At 39.2% G+C, this 24,456-nt stretch overlaps 1 protein-coding gene across 5 annotated transcripts in view; it reads left to right on the top strand.

Annotated features, from left to right (window-relative positions):
* arhgef3 (Rho guanine nucleotide exchange factor (GEF) 3) overlaps positions 1–24,456 on the top strand; it is a 326,424-nt gene that overhangs the window by 271,015 nt on the left and 30,953 nt on the right. The window contains exon 1 of one of the 5 annotated variants that reach the window (XM_060835600.1): positions 2,701–3,636. The exons of the other annotated variants lie outside the window; for them this stretch is intronic. Coding sequence (XP_060691583.1) covers positions 3,541–3,636 — 96 coding nt within the window. The 5' untranslated portion in view covers positions 2,701–3,540. Of the gene's footprint in view, positions 1–2,700; positions 3,637–24,456 lie in introns of those variants that run through there. 5 annotated transcript variants of the gene reach the window in all.

Below are 24,456 nucleotides of genomic sequence, written 5' to 3'. Positions count from 1 at the left end.
TCCTGTGCTGGGGTAGATATCACCCCAATGATTTCTTTGAATAAATAAGTACATTAAATGAGAGCTTTCAAGGATAAGACTTTAACTTTGCATTTATTAAAGTCTCCTGGTCAATCAAGCATCTTGTTTTCAAAGACCACACTAATGTATCTGCTTCTACAAATTAAGATTTTACTGATGGCTGAGGTCACTAAGGCTTTTCAAACAGTTACTGACACTTTTCCCTGCATCTTTTTATCAGTGTATTTCTTTATTAAGTTTGGGAAAGGCCCTCAGTCTGTAAAGGCACTTTAAAATTAATTCTTTATTCCAATTCTTCAGTGTCCTTATGGCAGATAAAAATACATCACTTGAATTGGTTCATGTTTATCTTTTTAACTTTAGTTCTTATTTTTCTAACTTAAAGTGAATAACTGTAAGGAAATATAATTTGTTTTCTTCCTCTCTATTTTGTAGATTTTGTACCTAAGTACTTTGTACCTAAGATTGTGCAATGTGGGACAACATTGTAAACTTTTCACTGCACTCCTGTGTTTCTATACGTGACTACACATGACAATAATCCTAATTCTAATTCTAAAAGAACAAAAACGGAACTGTTTAATATTTGAGCTGAAGAAAGAGGCTGTTATTTTATAAGACACTTAAAAATTATGCAATACATCTGATTCAATATAAATGTGTGTAAAAAATTAATTATGTTTTGCAGTTCACACACCTAAATTGGCTTCAGTTTGCAGAGGTAGGGCTTGTAGGAGTTTGTGACTTGAGGTCCAGCTACTACATTAATGTAGATAGGATACAGGAGATGAAGTAACCATAAAACAATCTAGCAATCAATATTTAAATAGAGCAAGGTAGTCACCTCAAAGCTCATTTCAGGATCAACCACCATACTACTGAAAGAAGCAAACAGGGAAGGTGAGGTCGATAAGCTAAGATACAGAGTGTGGAAACCAGAATTATGACAGCAGATAAAGGAGGAAGGCTTGAAATTACAAGGAAGTTCTCAGTTCCATTTATTGGGTTAAAACATTCAAGAGAATACTTGGAAATCAGGCAAAAAAAAAATGAAAACTGGCTCTTGGTGCTTCTCTGCACATTGTTACCTACTGCGGCAAGGCTACAGTACAGCAAATAGGTGAATAAGGATTTTCTATTTATATAAATATTTTTGTAATTCTTGTAATTACATAAAATTAACAAAAGTATGACCGAGGAGATGACGTACTGTCAACAGGAACCATATGTTAAGTGCTAAGGTTGCAAATAGCCTGGCTAAAATTAAAACAGCAGCTGAAAGAGGCATGGTGTCAGTAGTATGGATGTGGAATCTGTAGATGGACCCGAGATGATAATTACCATATAGTACCAATGTTTAGCTGAATACAGTGTAATTCCGGTTTGGATATTGAACAAACAGGTATGTTGAACATGCAAACAAAAAAAACTACAAATGCTAGAATCCAAAGTAGACAAACAGGAGGCTAGAAGAACACAGCAAGCCAGGCAGGATCACTACCTCACCATTCTGCTACTCTGCCTACCCCTGCCCCATCTCTGTTTATCTGTAGCTTCCCCCTAACCCCACCTCCAGTCCTGAAGAAGGGTTATACCAGTCACGTAAAGTTCTCCACCTCCTGATGCTGCCTGGCTTGCTGTGTTCCTACAGCCTCCTGTTTGTCTACTCTGTTGAAGAAGAGGATAACCACATGGAGAGTCTGGAGACAGTCAAGTGTTGTGATGGGAAGGTGGAGCTTGGCATTATTGATTGTCTCGTTGAAATTGGCTTCATGTCTACAGAGATTTTAAAGGCAGCATATAATGAACAAGAGTGAAAATAGAATAGATCTTTGAGGTACACCATAGATAATGGTGTTGGGCTAGAAAGAGAGACTACTGCTGATAATTGGCTACAATTGGATAAGTATGGACCTAAGCAGGGGCACTCATACCTAGCTCAATAAAGATCAGTAAACGAACATTTTGTCAATAGTGTCAAAGTCTGCAGAAGGTTTGAGGAGGAATACATCATAGTCATAGCTACAGAAGATGGTGAATGCAACTGTGGTTCAGGGCAATTTGGTGCTGTATTAAGGATGGATAACTGATTCAGAGAGATGATTCGGAGATGCCGGTGTTGGACTGGGGTGTACAAAGTTAAAAATCACACAACACCAGGTTATAGTCCAACAGGTTTAATTGAAAGCACACTAGCTTTCGGAGTGTTGCTCTTTCATCAGGTGGTAGTGGAGGGCCGATTCAGAGAGGAACTTGTGGGACCCATAGGCACAGATTTGAGAGGTAATTGCAGGGATGAGAAGAACGTGGGATGGTGGGCACTTTTGGAGATAGTGTTAACAATTTGGGGGTTATTTTGCCGATTTCTCCTCATACACTCTGTCTGTTCATTCACCTGTGTGACCTACTACATACCCTGAACCTTGTCAATGACCGTTGGGAATCCAGGTGAAACTGGATTCAACTCAGAACAAAGAATAGCAACACAAGTTATAGTAATTCCCAATCTTGGTAACACAGATTTACCTGCTGAGTCTGGTTATAGTGCTATCACTGCTGTTCCTGTCGCTAATTGAGTTGGAGACAAAAAAAACCTACAGCTGCTGGAATCCAAAATAGAACAGGAGGAAGCTGGAAGAATACAGGAGCTGGGGAAGTTGACGTTTCGGGTGTAACCCTTCAGGACTGAGCAGAGTTGGGCATTGAGCCCTTTATTGTGAGGATGACAACAGCAAAGTTAAGGCCAGTGGCACAAACGCGGACTGATGCTGGTTGAAACCTGCTGTTTAATATTGTAGCTCCAGGTTTTGAATTGCTCACAGTTGAATTTAGATTGGATTTTGAAAAGGAATCGGGATTAACTGGGAAGTCCGAATTTCCGTTGTGATGGCGTGTCATTGATCGAGAACTGGGGACAACTCTGGAAGATGGTGCTTGGGAAGAGGCAAATACGAGTGTTCCTGTGATTTTTTTTTAAAAATGTAATAACCCCAGACCTGTCAATAACTAACGAAAAATGAACTTAAAAAAAAACAAAGTTCATCGCAGCCTAAGAATAACGAAATCAGGGAACCCCCAACCCCCTTTTTTTCCAGGACGGTGTAGGTCAAATTTCAGTCAATTCTGAGGGGGCGAGAAATGCAAAAAGCATGTTCACTTGTTCGGAAAGTCTGCGTCTTTTGTGTCCCTGAGTTGTTTGTGCTGTTCAGTGGTTTGCTCCATTCCGGCGATCCGGTTCCACAGTAAGTGGCCGCCTCCCAGTCTGCCTGTGGGCGGGTTGTTTGTACTGACTGGCGTACACACTGCTGCTGCTGCTGCCGCCGCCGTGAGCTGCAGCCTGCCTCCCCGTCTGCTCTCCCAGTCTCGGTGGCCATGCAGGCGGACTCACGCCGCGTATAGCAGAGTGCACAGACTACGGCGCCCGGCAGCACCGTGGCTGCAAGGCATAACTTGACCCTTGAGTTTCGCGCAACAGTATCGTCAGCTGTGAACGCCAAGATATCATCTTCACCTGCTACCATGGTGGCCAAGGATTACCCCTATTGTATTGCAGCTAAGAGGACAAACTGTGCCTTGGAAGTGCAGAGTGTCAGCTCCAGTACTAAAGAAACCGAGGTATTGTGTGGCAATATGTTTTGTCTAGATGTGATAACTGTTGCTTTGTGTCGACTACTGAGATAGTGAATTAAATCATGACTCTTTTATGTACAAGAAGCTGGATTGAGAAATGAATGTACTCGTTTGTGAATTTGTTACTTAAAAAACAAATTTCTCGATTTACACTCCTCACCTATAAATTTGGTTAACTCGTTAAAATGTGATTGTTTATTATTTAAAGTTAATGTTGAATGTCATTCAGATTGCTATGGTGTTATCTCCATAATGACAGCCCTTTCAGCTGTCAAAATCGTTTTTCCTTATAAGTGTTTGGACCCTTCTTCATTAACTCGCCGTAGTCAATCGACCGAGTTTCTCGACCTCATTGTTAAGAATGAAAACTGTACAAAGTGTTCCTCCATGTCTTTGAAGTCTCCAAGCCAGACAACAGCTGATGTGAAATCCTCTCTGATTTCCAAAGTCCGCCACTTCCATCCTGGCTGCTTCACTCAGCGGTTTGTACTTTGTTTATACAGTAATGTGCAACCCCTTTGAGAATTAGGCCTGGCAGCCAGTAGAGGGGGAGGTAAACCTGTCTAGCCCTCCTGGACTCAGGAAAAGTGTAGGGATTTTATTGTGAGTGGATTTTTGTACAAGGGTAGTGCAGTGTCCATATGGGTGTGTGCTTATTTTAATACAAAATATAACTGCATGCACGTTCAAATCCAGCTGAGGAGAGCGGGGAGGGAATAAAAAACCCTTTAGTCTGCTCACTAGTGCTAGTTGTTTTTACAGACCAAAAGGATTCCAAGTATATTTATGGCAAGCTAGTGCAATGCATAGTTTTTCTTTGGTGGCTTTGTTCGTGAAATTGCCCCAGGTTGGTTCTTCGAACTCGGCACTTCAAATGGGGAATGTACCTGTTGGAGCGAGGCGGCTGATAATTGGAATCTCCAGCCTTTAGCATTGATTCACTTGTCAGTCTCATTCATGATCTCCGCCCTGATCTCTCAGTGAATTCTGCTAATTATATCAGGCTGTCAGTGAAAGATGATTAAAGTAAGACACAGTGAACAGACAAGTCTGATGAATTACAAATGTTGGGCACAGGGGTTTGCCAACACGTTGCTATGTGCATATTAATTTTGGTTAGTCTTGGGAAGAGAACCTTGATTTAAGTATAAATATATATATTTTTGAATTGTACCATTCAGTTAGTTAAATTTTGATTTAAAGATACAGGTTGAAAGTACTTCTATCTCTTTGCCTGAGCATTGCTTAGATCTACAATATAACTTCAAAAAAAATTAGGAAGTCTCCTTCTCAGATCTATGCAATTAAAATTTTCACTGCATTGAACCTCTTTCCGGCATTATGTTCCTGTTAAGTTGATTTCTGTGCTTTTGCATGATTTTCCAAGTAGTGCTGAAATTTAGGCATTTTTCATGAAATACAGAATAATTAATTTGCTTACATAATATCCACTTCCTGTCACACATTAAATGTGAAGCATTTTTGAGATATGGATGTTTGATTAGATTTGACTTACAGTGTGGAAACAGGCCCTTCGGCCCAACAAGTCCACACCGACCCGCCGAAGCGCAACCCACCCATACATTTACCCCTTACCTAACACTATGGGCAATTTAGCTTGGCCAATTCACCTGACCCACACATCTTTGTGACTGTGGGAGGAAACCGGAGCACCCGGAGGAAACCCACGCAGACACGGGGAGAACGTGCAAACTCCACACAGTCAGTCGCCTGAGTCGGGAATTGAACCCGGGTCTACAGGCGCTGTGAGGCAGCAGTGCTAACCACTGTGCCACCGTGCCGCCCAAATAAATTGATTTTTGATTTCAGGTTGCTGTGAATCACTGTCTATTTTTATACACTTATTACTGTTACAGGAACTTTTAACAAAATAATGTCAAGCTTCATGTGTAGTTCTCATGCACACAACCTTATTAAAGCATTCACTCCCCTCACTGCTGCTTTTGAGTGGGGGAGGTGTTTTATAGAATCTAGAACAAGTATGACTAGGATGCCTTCTAGCTTCAACATGCTGTAACAGCAATTGAACTTCTGTGATTAACAAAATGTTGTAATCTGTCTTGGTGTACCTATATTCAAATAGAGTCTCTTTGGCTTTAGCTATTTAAACTTGATTGATTTCATCTTCTCTCCAGTTTGATCAAGATGTCAGTGTTTGGCACAAGTTTAATAGCAAACAAGAAACTTAATAACCAATGCATTTCTCTTAATGTTAGAAATATTGGCACTGTGGAGAAGGTATAAGTTGCAACAAAAATTGAAAATAACTAATCTGCAATTTAATTTAGATAAACTTACAGCTGAAATATTATACAACCAATTTTGAGTGATTTGATCTGTCTACCAGTGATTTTTTTTGTGCTTGAAAGATCTTTTCCAAGATTAATTTTTTTTCAGGTAATAAGAACTGAAACAATTAATACAGATGAGAAATGGAGGTCTTCCTCACTCCTGTTTCCCTGACAGGAAGACTGACAAATGCTTCAGTTTGATTAGAGAAATAATAATACTTGTGAATAAAAGATAAAGTAACAGTGACTAAAAATGCATGTAGATCTTTTTAGTGTATTCTTCATGGCTTAGGTACTGTTACCTTAGATTCTCAACAGACTAAAATTGCTGGACTCAACAGGTGGAAATTTTGGTTATATCACACCTGTACTGAGGTCCATTTAGGCTCTGGTATCATTAAGGTCAGTGACTTTTTTTCTTCCATTGGGTATATCAGTAATCTATGCCATTTTCTGGGGAGGTAGCTTCCTGGATATTTGGAGAGAAAAGCACATTGTTGAGTTTTAGTTCTAAGTTTTAGTAACTGACCTTTCTTGTACTTCTGTGCAATTTTTACCATGCTATTTATTAAATGTAATATTTGCCCCCCCCCATTACATTCTATAGACATCAGAAATTTCCTTTCATTCTCCCTAGCTCAAGGTCATAGGGACCAATTGTAAGGCCCAATGGCAATCTCGTGTGAAAAAATGCCAGATAAGGAAATACTCTCACCTGAGAGTCAGCTTGTCAGCATTTTTATTTTTATAGGATTGGTGCTTATTAATATGAACCATTCAGATCAGTCAGCTGGTACAACACTTTCAAAGAATCAAGTCAGTTAGCAAAACTGAATTATGTTTAACCCCTTTTTTTTCCCCACTGTTAGATGTACACACCTTTGAAATATGAAAAGGTGAGCTGATGGTTTTGGAGAACATAATTAGAAATGTTCCCATACATGTATGTCACAAAATTTTCAAAATGCATTTAAAATAGTTAACAAGTCTCACATCTTTTGGTTATTTTATCATAAACAGGCTTATTTCCTTCAAGGCTAATAGTACTTGAGGATTTCTTTACGTCCTGATGAAATTTCTCAGATTTGGATATAAATAAAGGGGTTAAAGTGATGATGAACTTTACTTAATGTAGACACATTAAATTGATATTTACATATTTTGGAGTTTAGTGTCTTGATGTATGATTTTCACCACAGGCCCACTTGCTTGTGTGTCACAATGTTTTGTTGTATTCTGTACCTTAGCCGACTTTAATTCATCTGCATACCAATAGTTGACATCCTTTTTGTTACTGTTGAATAGTTGAGGAAAGTGCCTGCAACGTTTATGCTAAAACAGCTGATATTCATAAGTGTTATAATCCAGATAGCCAGGCAGTGATGGAAAGCCTAATCTCTTCACACTAAATTTAAATTGACAGAGATGCATAGTGCAAACATACAGCTCCAAACCCAACCACCATAAGTTTCATTCTCCCATATGAGAACAGAAATGGATCAGCAGATAACACCCACCACCTGAACACAGACACGCCAATTACTTATTACCCATGGGCAAATATGAAGTATGATATTTTATAATTAGACTGTCACCACCACACTTCCACCCCTGCCCCCACAAAAATCAGGTTTAGTCAGACCGTTCTGATAGCACAAAATCCAGCTCCCTGTGCCCGGTCACAGGGAAGACCATTTTGTGCAATACACTTCAACTGAAAATAAAGTTACTGTTAGTAGTAAGCCATTTCAACAGTTTAAAAAGAGCTAGAAATTAACATTACTTCAGGATAATTGGTATTTGTCTGTCTATTATTATAAAAGAAGATACATTATTTAAAATGTATCTGTTTGCATAAACTATTTCATTGAATAATAGAGTTGTACAGCACAGAAACAGACACTTTGGTCTAAGTTGTCTGTGCAGATCAGATATCCTAATTTAGTCTAATCTTATTACCCATCTTGTTTCTCATCCATTCACGGATGAGGGTGTCACTGGCTATGCAGCAGTTAAGAGTCAACCACATTGCTGTGGGTCTGGAGTCACATGTAGGCCAGACCAAGTAAGGATGGCAGTTTCCTTCCCGGAAGGACACAAGTGAACCAGATGGGTTTTTCTGACAATCACCAATGGATTCATGGGTCATTATTAGATTCTTAATTCCAGTTTTTTGTTTATTGAACTCAAATTCCACCGTCTTCCGTGGTGGAATTCGAACCCAGGTCCACAGAATATTATTTGTGTCCAGTAATAATACCCTTCGGCCATTGCCTCCTTATCACTTGGCCCATATCCCTCTGACCCAATTCGTGTACCCATCCTGATACCTCTTAAGTGTTGTGATTGTACAATGCTCCACGTCATCTTCTGGCAGTTCATTCAATTAACACACTAACCCCTGCATGAAAAAGTTGCCCCTCAAGTCTCTCTTAAATGTTTGCTGTCTCATGCCTATGCCTCTTAGTTTTGAACTCCCCTATCCTGGGAAAAAGACCTTGGCTATTCAATCTATCCATTATCCTGATGATTTTATAAACCTTCAATATATCACTCCTTATCCTCCTCTGCTCCAGGAAAAATAAGCCCAGCCCATTTAGCCTCTCCCTATAGATCAAACCCTCCAAACCCAGCAACATCTCTGGAAATCTTTTCTGAACCCTCTCAAGTTTAACAACATCATTCCTAAAGCAGGGAGATCAGAATTGAACGCAATATTACAAATTTGTCCTAATCAATGTTCTGTACAGCCATAACATGACAACCCAACTTTCATACTCAATGCACTGACCAATAAAGGCAAGCATACCAAACACCACCTTCATCACCCCAACTACCTGCAACTCCACTTTCAAGGAAGTATGAACCTGCAGTCCAAGATCTCTTTGTTTGACAACACTCTCCAAGGCTGAGGGGTGACCTTATAGAGGTTTACAAAATTTATGAGGGGCAGGGATAGGGTAAATAGGCAAAGTCGTTTCCCTGGGGTCGGGCAGTCCAGAACTAGAGGGCATAGATTTAGGGTGAGAGGGGAAAGATATAAAAGAGACCTAAGGGGCAACGTTTTGACACAGAAGTGGTATGTGTATGGAATGTGCTGCCAGAGGAAATGGTGGAGGCTGGTACAATTGCAACATTTCAGAGGCACTTGGATGGGTATATGAATAGGAAGTGTTTGGAGGTTTATGGTCAGGGTGCTGGCAGGTGGGACTAGATTGGTTTGGGATATCTGGTCGGCATGGACCGAAGGGTCTGTTTCCATGCTGTACATCTCTATGGCCATGACTCTATCTTACCATTCAGTATGCAAGTCCTGCCCTGATTTGCCTTACCGAAATGTAACAATTCACATTTATCTAAATTAAATTCCATCTGCCTTTCCTTGGCCCAGCTGATCAATGTCCCATTGTACTCTGAGTTCAGCTTCTGCACTGTCCACTACTTTTAGTGTCATCTGCAAATTTACTAATGGGACCTCCTATATTCACAACCAAATCAATTATATAAATGCAAAAATGAAGTGGACTCAGCAGTGACCCCTGCAGCACACCACTGGTCACAGGCCTTCACTCCAAAAAGCAACCTCCAACCCTCTGTCTCCTACCTTCAAGCCAATTTTGTATTCAAATGACTAGTCCTCCCTGGATTCCATGTGATCTAACTTTGCTAACCCATCTACCCTGTAGAACTTTGAAACATCTTGCTGAGATCCATTTAGAAAATGTCTACCAATCTGCCTTCATCGATCATCTTTGTCATTTCTCCAAAAAATTCAAGTTAGCCAGACACAATTTCCTGTACACAAGCCATATTGACTATCCTTACTCAGTCCTTGCCATGTAAATCCTGTACCTCAAAATCCCCTTCAACAACTTGCCCATCACTGATGGCAGGCTGACCAGTCTAGGGTCCCTGGCTTTTCCTTACCATCTTTCTTAAATAATGGCAGCACATTAGCCAATCTCTAGTCTTTTGACATCTCACCTGTGGCTATCAGTGATACCAATATCTCAGGAAGAAGCCCAGCAATCACTTCCCAGAATTTTGTGGGAAGCTAGGGATATACCTGATCAGGCCCCTGGGATTTATCTACTTTTTATGCATTTTAAGATGTACAGCACCCCTTCCTCTGTAATATGGACACTTTTTCAAGAAATAGTGATATCTTGAATTCTCTAGCTTCTATATCCTTCTCCACTGTAAATACTGATGCAAAATGCTCATTTAGTATCTCACCCATCTCCCGTGCTTCCACGTGTAAGTAGTCTTGTTGATTTTAAGGGACCTTATTCTCTCTCTAGTTACACTTTTGTCTATGTATTTTTAGAATCTCTTTGGATTCACCTTAATACTATTTGCCAAAGCTATCTCATGTCCCTTTTCTGCCCTCTGGATTTCCCTCTTAAGTGTTCTCCCCCTGCCCTTACACTCCTGTAGGGATTAACTTGATCCCAGCTGTCTATATCTGACATATGAATCCTTGTTATATTGACCAAAACCTCAATTTCTGTCATGCAGCATTTGCTACACCTACCAGCCATGCTGTTAACACTAACAGGAACATTCTGTCTCTTGACTCGCACTATCTCAGTTTTGAAGGCACCCCACTTTCCAATTGTCTGTTTACCTGCAAATACTCTCCCAATTCATTTCTGAAAATTCTTGCCAAATATGGTTAAAATTGGCCTTATTCCAATTTAATACTTTAACTTTTAGATCAAGTCTATCCTTTTCCATCACTATTTTAAAAACTAATAAAATTATAATCACTTGACCTAAAGAGCGCCCCCCTGATGCCTCAGTTACCTGTCCTGTCCTATTTCCCAAGAGAAGGTCATGTTTTGCTCCCTCTCTAGTAGGTACATCCACGAATTGAATAGGAAAATTTTCTTGTACACGTTTAACAAATTCCTTTCCATCCAAGCCTTTAATGCTGTGGCAGTCCTAATCTATGTTTGGAAAGTTAAAATCCCCTACTGTAACCATCCAGATATTCTTAGATACCTGAGATCTCCATACAAATTTATTTCTCAATTTCCTGTTGACTATTGGGGGATATATAGTACAATCCCAAAAAGGTTATTGTCCCTCTTTTATTTCTCAGTTCCACCTGTATAACTTCACTGGATATACCCCCAGGAATATCCTCCCTATGTACAGCCATAATGTTATCCTTAACTAAAAAATACCCGTCCTCTCTTATTCATCTTCCCACCCCCCTTTCTATCCTTCCTATTGTTGGCATTTATATTAAGAGTATTGAAAATGAAAATTTTGAGGAAAGGACACCCTTAGTTCCTTCCAGAAAATATATTTTAACACCTTGAGCAATTTTTAAATTTCTCATTGCTGCCAACCGCACGTTTGTTTATCTGCAACAAAAGTGATCAAGTCTTAGCTCTACCTTTGCCTTAAGTATGGCCTCCAGTGTCCCAAATGTATTTATAGTGTGATCCCTGTCATATGTCATCAGCTTCTATTCAGGTCTGTTGTTGAGTTGACTTTTTTCTGGGACTATATTAGCATTTCTAAAGTAGTTAGTTAGATTTTTGTGAGTTTATCAAGTTGGCATTTTGTGCAGGAGTCTTCTGGTTTCTGTGGCTTTGTACTACATTAAGTATTAACTGACACGAAAGAATCCAGAGGAGTCTAAAAATTAGACATAAAGTTTGAGTTCAGATAATAACCTATCTTGCCTACATTTAGAACAACAATATTTTGACTTTCATTACGCAGCATTCCCATAACTATTGGATAGAATAAACAAATTTGTATTTTGTTAAGCTCTTTGAACAATTCTACCTATCTAAGGGTTTTTTTTAGTGCACTTCAGTATAGATTAGTAAGTTATTAAGCACTTATCATTTCATGTTAAGAAAGGTGCATGATCTAACATTGTGGTCCTTCTCTTGGGTGTGAGAAAACAAAATTATTCAGGTTCTGATGAATCACTTAAAAGAAATGCTAAAATGCACAGCATAAAGACTCCTCTGTCTCTCAGATAATTTAATATTAACCAGACTTAAGGCGCTGGGAATATTGAATCCTACTTCTCAATCCAGTTAGACTTGTAGCAGGAAACATTTGACATGCATGATACACAATGGCCTTTTAACTAAATGTATTCATTTTATAAAACAGGTTTGTATGTTATTGTCTTAAATGGTTGACTAACACGTAATCAGAACAGGGAAATTTTAATGTGGGTGTGCCTTACATTATTGTTGGTAACCCTGGAGAAGGAGCTTGATGTACCTCTTGTTAATCTTTTGGAAGTCTATAGTTTATGTATGCATGCAATTTAAAATCATATCATTGCTATCCATATCAGGAAAAATTCTTACCGGTTCTTGTTCTACAATTTAATAGTTGTGTCAATCAGGCTAAGGTTACTAGTTCTACCCAAAATATTACAACAAATGTTGTTGCCGTGATAATGCAAAATTGCATTAATTGCCTAAATTATTTCATTACTTTTTCTGGTTACCATACCCAAACTTACTTTTAAGTAGATTTATTGATTTTTTGTATCGCCAATTCAAAGATAGACTTGATAACAGTTCTAAATTAGGAGATAGTTTAGTCTTCACAGATGTGTCTCTGTAGAAAAATTGAAGATAGTTAGAACTAAACAAAATTAAAAGAACCCTACAGATATAGAATTGAGTTCAGTCTTTTGAATGTTGAATGAATCTTAATTTAATGATATTTAGTGTAAAAAGAGGAAGTAATCCTTGAAGATTCATCCTAGATAGTGAAAAGTATCTCTTTCAAAAACAAATCAGGTATGCTACACTGCCGTACTATATAATTAGTTTAAACACAAAGTATGGATAGTTTCAGCTGTCTATGAAATGATTTGAAAAAACGATCCGTTTCAGGACGTGAGGATTCGTTTGGATGATCAGTTGTTATATTCAAAGCCTTTCATCTGCAGAAGGTTCTATTATTGAACAAATGTGTAGAACTCTAATGCTGTCACCTTTTACAGGATTATGTGTAACATTTTATAAAAAGAGTTAAAATCTATGAAGGTCATTGAAAGATGATCAGAGGATTAAATAGGGTAGACGGTGAAAGTTTTTTTTCCTAGGATGATGACGTCAGCGTGTATGAGGGGCATAACTACAAATTGAGGGCTGATAGATTTAAGACAGACGTCAGAGGCAGGTTCTCCTTGCTAATGTAGTCAATTCAGCCACACTAGGGAGATTTAAACAATCCTTAGATAAGCACATGGATGATTTTGGGATAGTGTAGGGGGACGAGCTGAGAATAGTTCACAGGTTGGCACAACATTGAGGGCCGAATGATCTGTTCTGCGCTGTATTGTTCTATGTTCTAAAGCTGTGACTGAAGAGTTGATCAGTGATTCTGTATATTGCGGTGAATTTGCTGAATAATTATTTCGTTATCCGTTTTCTATCATTTTTCCAGATGTTGGATGACCTTTAAATACATTTGTAAATTGTCATGGTAATCACTCTTGTCCATTGTGTACCTGGTCTCACTCGCCAGTTACTTCTGTCCTTGCTGACCTGTATTGGCTATTAATCTAAAACAATCGCAATGTTTTCATCATCATAATGAAATTCCTCATAGTCGCATGCCTCTTTATCTCTGTCCAAGCTACGGACATCATCCACCCCACAACTCTCCCACTCCCTGAACTCTCTTCCACTGACAACCTCTCATCCTGTTTGATCTCCCATTGGAGATTATGAATTTGGCCACTTAGACCATGTGTGCTGGTATTCTCTCCATAAACAACTCTCCATGTATACCTCCCCTCTTTTAAGCACCTTTGTAAAACCGGTCTCTCCTGGTGTCTCATTCTTTGGCTTATTATTCATTTTTCTTAGACTTCTGAGAAATTCCTTGATGTTTTCTATCATGCTAAGTTTGTTATATACTTGCAAGTTGTTGCATGTGTAAGTCGTGATTCTTTAAAACTATAATATTCTGTGTGATGCTATTCAGTAAATTACACAGAATAAAAATGATAATTAGGGTGATATGTGTCTAATTTATGCCTTACAGCTCTGAAACCTCCTATATATCAATGCATGCCTTTGTTGTATCTGATGCAGTAGTATTTTTCCCATCCTGTGTGAGACTTGTTAATCCACCTCCACTCTTCTGTGAAATCCAATACAACAGATCATCATTGTCTTTTTAAAATAAAGACAAGAATAAAGAGAAGAATAAAATAAACAGGACAATTGTTAAGCTTCAGTACCTCCAACCCCTACTGCTTTTCAACAAAAAAAGTCTGGCCCTGATAGCCACATTGGTGCCAAGTTGATCTCTCATCATTCTGTTCCTCCCAGTACTAATTGTGCATCACAATCTCCAACAAGGTCACCCTGCTATTAGCCATCACCTCCCAGATTTATTATGGCCTACCCTACAAAAAGGATAGAACACAATCCTTATTTCTGTCCACTGGATAAAGCTATTTACAACAAAACAATTAACTATCCTCGTAAAAAAGGAGGGAAAAAAAACCTCAAAATAATTATCCATGCAACTTTGTTTCGCTGAAAAGTAAAATTAACAGATTTCATTTTTCAGTTTCAAAAAAGACATTCATCATTTGTAGTTCTAGTGATGGTGACAGTCAGGTAGAAGGTGATAATAGGGCTATACATAATGTTTAATTTCTTGGCAGTGCTCCATACTTTATTAGTTGCTATATTTTACATCTTTGTCAGTATTAGTTGTATCTTTGAAAGTACCGGAGCCAGACTGGTTGATTGCAGGACCATTGTGTGAACTTTCCAGCCACCAATTTTCCTTCATTCTTCTGTAACCTCAGTCAAAGGATTACAGTTTTGGGGAGCATGCTAATGGGACCGAATTCGAGAGAGAGCAATACAAGGAAATTCATTGTGATTGTTCAAGATTGATTTTTATAATTTTTTTTGCAGGTTGATCTAGATCACTGAATCTATTCAATTTAAATATATCATAGTGCTAACGGAAGAGGTGTTTTATACCCTTTCATCTTCACTTATGTAAATGAAAAAAAATAGAAAATTGGGTAGACCATACAGCATCCTGAGACTGCCCCAGCATTCACTGAGGTTATGGCAGATCTATCTTAACTCCAATTTCCCTCCTGTGCCCATGAGTACCTTAGTATCAAACTCTCCAAAGTTAATAAAGACTGTTTAACCAAAGAAAAATCTATTTAACTTTTTAGTTTTGATTTTCTTCCCTTCCCTCGAACAATTAGATTTGCTTCTTGAGCAGTCAGATATTTGTATGTATTTTCTTCAGGGACCTGCATGAACTCTTAATACTTTTTCTTACACATTAAAAGGCTCACAATATTACAAAATGCAAAAGTGGTCTTACATTTTTGCTGTATGATTAAAGAATTGACTTTGTGTAAATTTATCTAGGTGATGCAAAAATGCCAATGAAGAAATAAAACAGAGCAGCTCACCCATCAGTTTTACATGGGTGAGCTGCTCTGTTTTATTTCTTCATTGGTTAGAGTCCAACAAGTTTATTTGGAAGCACTAGCTTTCAGAGCGCCGCTCCTTCATCAAATGGTTGTGGAGGTTAAGCTCATGCTCACAGAATTTATAGCCAAAGGAGTCCACTGTCATGGGGATGTGATACAGTAAACACCTTGCAAAATGTCCATTTTACAGAGGAGGAGGTGCTGGATGTCTTGATACCCATAAAAGTGGATACATTCCCAGGACCTGATCAGGTGTATTCTAGAACTCTGTGGGAAGCTAGAGAAGTGATTGCTGAGTCTCTTGCTGAGATATTTGTATCATCGATAGTCACAGGTGAGATGCCAGAAGACTGGAGGTTGGCTAATGTGGTGTCACTGTTTAGGAACAGGGAACAGTAGACCAGTGAGCCTGACGTTAGTGGTGGGCAAGTTGATGCAGGGAATCCTGGGACAGGATGCACATGTATTTGGAAAGGCAAGGACTGATTAGGGATAGTCAACATGGCTTTGTTCGTGGGAAATCATGTCTCACAAACTTGATTAAGGTTTTTGAAGAAGTAGCAAAGAGGATTGATGAGGGCAGAGAGTGGTAGATGTGATCTATATGGACTTCAGTAAGGTGTTCATCATGGTTCCCCATGGGACACTGGTTAGCAAGGTTAGATCTCATGGAATACAGGGAGAACTCACCATTTGGGTACAGAACTGGCTCAAAGGTAGAAGACAGAGGGTGGTGGTGGAGGGTTGTTTCACAGACTGGAGGGCTGTAACCAGTGGAGTGCCACAAGGATCGGTGCTGGGTCCTCTACTTTTTGTCACTTACATAAATGATTTGGATGCGAGCATAAGAGGTCCAGTTAGTAAGTTTGCAGCTGACACCAAAATTGAAGGTGTAGTGGACAGCGAAGAGGGTTATCTCAGATTACAACAGGATCTTGACCCGATGGGCCAATGGGCTGAGAAATGGCAGATGGAGTTTAATTCAGATAAATGTGAGGTGCTGCATATTGGGAAAGCAAATCTTAGCAGGACTTATACACTTAATGTTAAGGTCCTAGGGAATAAAGAGACCTTAGAGTACAAGTTCATAGCTCCTTGACAGTGGAGTGGCAGCTAGAAAGGATAGGGAAGAGGGCATTTGGTATGCTTTCTTTTATTCATCAGAGTTTGAGTACGGAGTTGGGAGGTCATGTTGCAGCTGTACAGGACATTGGCTGGGTCACTGTTAGAATATTGCGTGCAATTCTGGTCTCCTTCCTATTGGAAAGATGTTGTGAAACTTAAAGGGTTCAGAAAGATTTACAAAGATGTTGCCAGGGTTGGAGGATTTGAGCTATGTGGAGAGGCTGAACAGGTTGGGGCTTTTTTTTCCTGGAGGGTCGGAAGTTGAGGGGTGACCTTATAGAAGATTACAAAATCATGAGGGGCATGGATAGGGTAAATAGGCAAAATCTTTTCCCTGGGATCGGCAGTCCAGAACTAGAGGGCATAGGATTAGGGTGAGAGGGGAGAGATATAAGAGACCTAGGGGGCAACTTTTTGGCATAGAACATGGTACGTGTATGGAATGAGCTGCCAGAGGAAGTGGTGGAGGCTGGTACAGTTGCAACATTTAAGAGGCATTTGGATGGGCATATGAATAGGTTTGGAGGGATATGGTCCGGGTGCTGACAGGTGGGACTAGATTGGGTTGGGATATCTGGTCGGCATGGACAGGTTGGAATGATGGGTCTGTTTCTGTGCTGTACATCTCTATGACTTTAGGAATCTTAGATTAAAACTTTCATCTTTTAGAATGGGATATGCTAGTTTTTGTTGCTTGATATGTAAATCCCAGAACTACTTTTAAAGTACATTCTCAAGATAGCTCTGCTTTTTAAAGAATAGGTATGAAGTCTGTCTGTGTCCCAGTGCTATGTCAGGCTGACAAACCCTCTATAGTTTTATAGAGTGTTGCATGGATTCATGCAGCAAAATAAAATGTAATTCTACAAAAACAAATGTGCTTCATAAGCTTATATGTGTACGTATTAAAACAGCCATCCCCTACAGACAAACCCTCCGCGTACACCGAATCTGTTCAGATGAGGGGGAACGTGACAGACCGTTGAAAGTGCTCAAGGATGCCCTTGTTAGAACAAGGTATCATGCTCAACTCATCAATCACTAGTTCCAACATGCCACAGCAAGAAACCGTAATGACCACCTCAGGAGACAGACACAGGCTGCAACAGACAGGGTACCCTTTGTTGTCCAGTACTTCCTGGGATCCAAATGACTATGCCATGTTCTTTGCAGCCTGCAGCACATTATCGATGAGGGTGAGCACCTCGCCAAGACCTACCCCGCACCTCCACTTCTTGCCTTTAAACAATCACCAAACCTTAAACAGATCATGATTCATAGCAAACTGCCCTGCCTTCAGAACAACACCATCATACAACCCTGCCACAGCAGCCGTTGCAAGATGTGTCAGAGTATTGAAATGGGTAACACCATTACACGTGGGGACAGCGCCTACCATCTACACAATGAGTACTCATGTGACTCTGCCACTGTGATCTATCTCATACGCTGCATGCAAAGATGCCCTGAGGCATGGTACATTGGCGAGACCGAGCAAAGGCTATGATGACAGACAAATGGGCACTGCACAACAATCACCAGGCAGGAGTGTTCCTTTCAGTTGGGGAACACTTCAGTGGCCCAGGATATTCGGCCTCGGACCTTTTGGGTGACCATCCTGCAAAGTGGACTTTGGGACAAGTAACAACACAGAGTGGCTGAGCAGAAGCTAGTAGCAAAGTTCGGTACCCATGGGAATGGCCTCAACTAGGGTTCATCTCACACTACAGATGCCCCCACTGCATGATATTCATGCACTCAAACTCTACATACTCACACAACCATGGAGACCCTGCCCCATACACAATCTCACACTCAAATGTGTGTAAACACACTCTCCGCACTCAGACCGACATATGTGCGCGCGTGTGCGCACACTTAACCAAGCTTACGCACACTTTATCATGTGCACTCATGCACTCAATCTGTCACTCCTGCATGCGCACACATATAAGCTTATGGTGTGAATTTATTTTTGCAGAATTACATTTTACTTTGCTCAAAAACTGCATGAATCCATGTAAAACTCTAAAACTATACAGAGAGTTTGTCAGTCTGACATAGCATTGTTTAAAAAGCTGAGCTATCTTGAGAATGTAACTGAAAAGCAGTTCTGGGATTTACATATCAAAGAACAGAAACCAGCATATCCTATTGTAAAAGTGTTTATTGCATCACCTGTCCATGACATTGGATCCTTTGGCTATAAATTCTGCGAGCATGATCTTAACCTCCACAACCTGATGAAGAGCAACGTTCCGAAAGCTAGTGCTTTCAAATAAACCTGTTGGACTGTAAGCTGGTGTTGTGCGATTTTTAACTTTGTCCACTCCAGTCCAACACTGGCACCTCCCAGTCATCTATTTTACATAATTAATGAAGTTTGGGGATTGCCATCACAACTTTGAGCAACATTGACATTGTTGCCTTTATACTTGCTCAGCAAACCTCCTCTGTCAAATTTACCTTTTTGTACCAATAATAGGACAAGAGCTGTTCATTATAGATCATGTTATCACTTAGTTTTGTCCTTTAGATGTTGTCATTCCCATGTAGATAGTTCTTGGAGTCATAAATGAGTGATGGGTTTTTGGTGTAGGGCGCAGTGGCTAGATTAGATTAGATTCCCTACAGTGTAGAAACAGGCCCTTTGGCCCAACCAGTCCACACAGACCCTCCGAACAGTAACCCACCCAGACCCGCTTCCCTCTGTGTAATGCACCTTGGGTCATTTTAAAGAATATAATGATTATTAGCTAGAAATACCACTGTACCTCAAATTGATTCAAAATAATTTAAATTTAATGCATTCTCAAATGCCTGAAATAAAGGAAAACAATGATTCTTATCATTGGTGAATATGTATATCGTTTTGAAAGCTTTTCAAAATTTTTGTCATTTGAGATGGGACATGACTGTACTGGGGAGGAAACCAACTATTGCTAGCAGCCTAAATAGATCCGCTAAATACAAAATAAGATCTCCTATACACTTTCCTTAACAATGTCATTAACCCTGACTTCAAAGGAATACTTTGTACTACACCGGTGTGACATTTGCATTTCAAACTCTCAACAACTTGAGTGAATTGCCTGTCAAATACTCATATGTTTTGTGTTAGATGCAGCTTTCTGCTGTGGATTCATGCCCAGCAGGGAATACGTTGATTATTTGCTGAATTTGCTTTACATTTACAGCTGAAACAGAGAGGAGCGCAGGGAAGACTTCAGTCTTATCATCTCCTTCAAACAAAATTGAAGTCAGGTCTCAAAGAATGAGGAGTTTGCTAACCCACAGTCAGGAAGTCTCTAAATCTTAAGCCATGATGTGGTCTCTGCATGTAAGCTTTAGTGTCATGCCAATTTGATTTGTTTTCTAGATGTAACATAAATAGCAAATTTTAAAGAACCATATTTACTCAGTGAACATTAATTATATCTGATTTTTAAATATGAAATAAGTTTAGAATATAATTTTGTTGGTTGCTTGTACACCAGGTTCATTATTTACAGGAGCCCCCTCAAGCTTTCCATTTGTGATTGGTGGTAGTCAATTAAGTAACTAATTAAGTAACTAATGAGAGGAGAAAGCTCCATTATCCTCAGTAATGGCAGGGCTCAGCATTAGCGCAAAATACCAGGTTGAAGTTATGGCAGCCACTTTGAGCCAGAAATGCTGAGAAGACCACATATTTTTGCCTCTGAGGTTCCCTACCATCATAGAAACTGTCTTTAGCCAATTCATTTCATTTCATGTAATGTTGTAATGTGTGCAGTCTGATGACATCCCCTGGTGTCATCAGAGTTAGCCACGTCACCAGCCAAGCTCTTTCAATGCAGCTACAACACTGACATCTGATCAACCTTCTCAGAGATGTTATTACAAACCTCTGGAGAAGGTGGGACTTGAACCAGAGATAGGAACACTATTACTGCAATGCAAGGCCCCATACTGATATCTAACCAACAAAGTGGAAATATATCCAGGTATGTCATGGTTAAAAAAAACTTGGAACTAATTCATTTGGGGCCACGAGTTGCTTGTTGATGCACAGGACCACTTAACTCCAGATCTCATTACAGTTTCATTCTGAATGTGGACATAAGCTGAACTTCAGAAACAAGGTGAAAGTGACTTCCAGTGTTCCATTCTACAATGTTCCAGTGCAAAAAAGACTACATAAAAATCAGATCCTTTAAGTGGTCATGCTGTTAAACAAATTAGCCACATGGTCCAAGAAAATTATAGAGTGATTTGATAACAACCTTTGACATTAAGGCAGCATTTGATGGAATATTGCATTAAGGAAAACCAATAACATTTCAGTAAATGGGAGTGCAGAGGATATCTTCCCACTGTTCCTTCCTAACACACAAAAAATATAATTATTGGATATCAACCTTCCCCCAGGTCCAGGAGATTGCTGTATGAGTTCCTCAGAGCAGTGTTATGTTCCCTGTGCAGTCATTTTGTCATAACAATTAGAAATGGCCACACTTTTTTTATTGAAATCTTACCCTCCCCCACTCCTAGTGTGCTCAAGTTCTTTGTGGTATCTTAACTGCAGTTTGGCTGAGGTCAATTAGCCTAAGAACATCTGATCTGTATGGCTGAGTATTCAATTGACTGCATTTTTCCACGTTATAGGAGTACATTTTGGAGTTTTATAGTAAATATTTTGCTAAATGAAAACTCTTTAAAAAGTGTTGGAGGGAATTGCTGACAGGCGGCTTAAGGATCCTTTCCTGTTGATATCAATGGTAACTCCTTGAATAGCATTGATGTTGAGACCTTATTAATTAGATCATCTTTGAACAAGAGTCATGCATTCTACACAGCATGGTGGTTCGCTGTTGAATTACATTGTGGCTGATCTGTATTAGATATTAATTTACTGTCTTTGTTTAATATTCCTTGATACACTTGCCAAACAAAAATCTGTTTGAAATTTTCAGTTGACCCAGACACCACATTTCTGGATTTGAGGTTTCCACAACATTGAGGTTTCCATTATATTTTGAGTCATAAACTCCATCTGATTTCATTCCTAAATAGACTAGCTCAATTTTAAAATTATGGTTTCTTGTTCTGGATTTCTGATAACTAAAGTAGGTTCACAGAAGGGAAATAAAACATGTGAATGACACATACTTGTCTGACTTGCCTTGCATACTTCAAAATGGATAGCCAAGTGTTACTCCTTTTTATGCTGTCCTTGCCTTCTGTGTACCTGTAAAACTAAATTAATCATTATGATTAGATCTCCTAAATCTTCTCAACTCAAAGGAATTCATAGTTTTACACTTGAATTTAAAGTAAATCCTGTCACTGTTTTAAGCATGGCAGGAGGCAATGATATAGTGGTATTATTGTTGGACTGTTAATCCAGAGATCCAGATAATGTTCTGGGGACCTGGTTTCAAATCCCACCACATGCAGGAACTTGAATTCAATTTAAAAGATCTGGAATTAAGGCTCTAATGATGACCACACATCTATTGTTGATTGAAGAAACAACCTATCTGGTTCACTAACATCCTTTAGGGAAGGAAACTGTCATCCTTACCTGTTTGGTGTATATGTGACTTCAGACCCACAATTACATGATTGATGCCCTCTAGGCAATTAGGCATGGCTAATAGGACTGACCTAGCCAGCGATGCCCACATCCCATGAAGAAATAGTAAGTTAACTGTCATTCATCATGAACTGGTGCATTCACCACAGTGATGCCTCTACCAGAGTCAACTTGAAACTGATCAGTGTTCTCTTATAGTATAAATGCCATTTTCCCTAGGCATTTCTTGCAAATTATCATGATGAGCTCAAGTTAAAAAGTGTTGATTTAAAATAAATTTTGTTTTAAGCAAAAGGTTTGTAAATATTCTAAAGTAATTTGAATTGGAAATTAATGTTTATCTGTAACTTAAACCAATTTCACTGTTGTAAATAATAATGTAGGTAAGAATAATAAGCTGTTCAGGACAGTCAGTTTAGTTATGTGGGCTCTGAGAACCAACTGTTGGTTTCACTGTTCCTCAGTACATACCTTCCATTTGTGTTTATGATTTCATTAGAACATAAAAAGACTGACAGGAGAGATGGTGAAAGGCTGCTTCTCATCAATCAGGAGCCTAGAGCTAAGGTTTATCAATTTAGAATTAAGAAAATTTTCTCTTATGGTGTTTGGCATCTTTGAAATTCTCTGCCCTAGAAAGCTGTGGATCCTCAGTTATTAACTATATTCAAGGAAAAGGAAACATTAGATTTTTGAATATTAAGAGAATTAACCAATATGGTGGAGTGCAGAAAGGTGGAGACCAGGCTGAAGGTCAGGCATGACCCTGTTGACTGGTAGAGAAGGCTGAAAAGGTCAAATGGCCTATTTTTCTCCAGTTTAAGCTCTTGGTTTGCTTACACATTTGAATGTGAGGCAATGAAAAGAGTCACCAATTTCCCTGCATGTCACTCAAACATAGGCTTCCAGAATTGCATTGCGTATTACCAGATTTTGCCCTTTATAGTTTTGGAACATTCCATTCCCTTGGGATGGAAAATGATGCAGTGCATCATGACACGTGTCCTGTCAGCTGACAATACCTAATGATGAAAAAGTACTCCCTTAATCAAAACCGATGAATAGTTAACACCATTGAATTGAAAGAAGTGCTGTGTAATCAAGTGCTATCATAGATTGGAAGACAGAATGACAAGGAGTAAAGAGTGAAATTACTCTACAGGATTTGAAAATTGACTGAGGAAATATATACTTTTTAAATTTCCCATTTCAGAATACAGTACACATTGTCAATGGAGGGTAACTAGAACTGTTCTAAGTTTGTAATCAAACAAAGAATCTTAAATGATGTCATGACTCAACAGTAGACTCAATTATTTAACAATTGTTACTGCAGCCTTCTGATTACATCACATCCCTCAAATCAGTGTCATATGAAGTTTTAAACCTGGTTATGTCACTTCAAAGGAACCATATTTCAATGTGGGTTTATTGAGAAAGTTACATATTTAATAATCTCTGGGTGTAGTTTTCTTCAGTAATTTTTTTAAGCAAGTTACAGATGCACAGCACAGTGAACCAATCAAGATCTCTAAACAAAATGCAAACTAAAACAAAACTAGAGCTGAATTTTATCAATGACTCACTGGTGTCAAATTTGGGAATTTCGTGGAAGCTTTTCTCTGCAGCCTGCAATGCCTACTGCCCAGGCTATAGCACTGACTCCATCATGGAGAAACAAGATGAAACAGTATGATCTGTCACAAATTGCATCAGAAACAGCCTTTATACATATGTGGATTGAGGATTGCAAGATTGCACCCAGGTCTCCCGTAGCTCCAGCAGATGACGCAGTTTTTGGACCGTGTCCCTGGACATCCCAATCTGCAGTGACTGCTGTGAAATACTGATTGGAGGAAATGGCACCGACATTGATTAACTCTGGGCCCCCTGTACCACCACCCCTACATCCTTCAGCTACAACTTTGCAATGTGGAGGCTGTCTCTCGATCTTGCTGCTAGTTCTGGGCCTGCTGGCACATTTGTTCATCACCCCATTCGAAACTTGGTCGCAGAATCAGACTATTATTTTTCTCTAAATGTAGAGAATCACATTTTTCCAAACTCCCAGGTCACATAGGGGGTGAAAACATTCAGCCCATAAATTCATACTAAATCATCTGTCTATGAATCTAAGTAGAATTGCTTGTATGTATCATATGAATAAGGACACAGAAATGATGCACATGCTTTGGAAAGTTAATAATCTTTTCTTGAGTTTCAAATACTATGTAAGTGATGTGCATCTCTTACTTAGACACGGTCAAATTATACTTAAACTGACCAACTCACACCCCCTTTCAGTGTAGGTTTGTAAA

The sequence above is a fragment of the Hemiscyllium ocellatum genome, chromosome 14, assembly GCF_020745735.1.
Source record: "Hemiscyllium ocellatum isolate sHemOce1 chromosome 14, sHemOce1.pat.X.cur, whole genome shotgun sequence".
In the NCBI taxonomy this organism is placed as follows: Eukaryota; Metazoa; Chordata; class Chondrichthyes; order Orectolobiformes; family Hemiscylliidae; genus Hemiscyllium; species Hemiscyllium ocellatum.
This window is presented reverse-complemented; position numbering and strand designations above follow the sequence as displayed.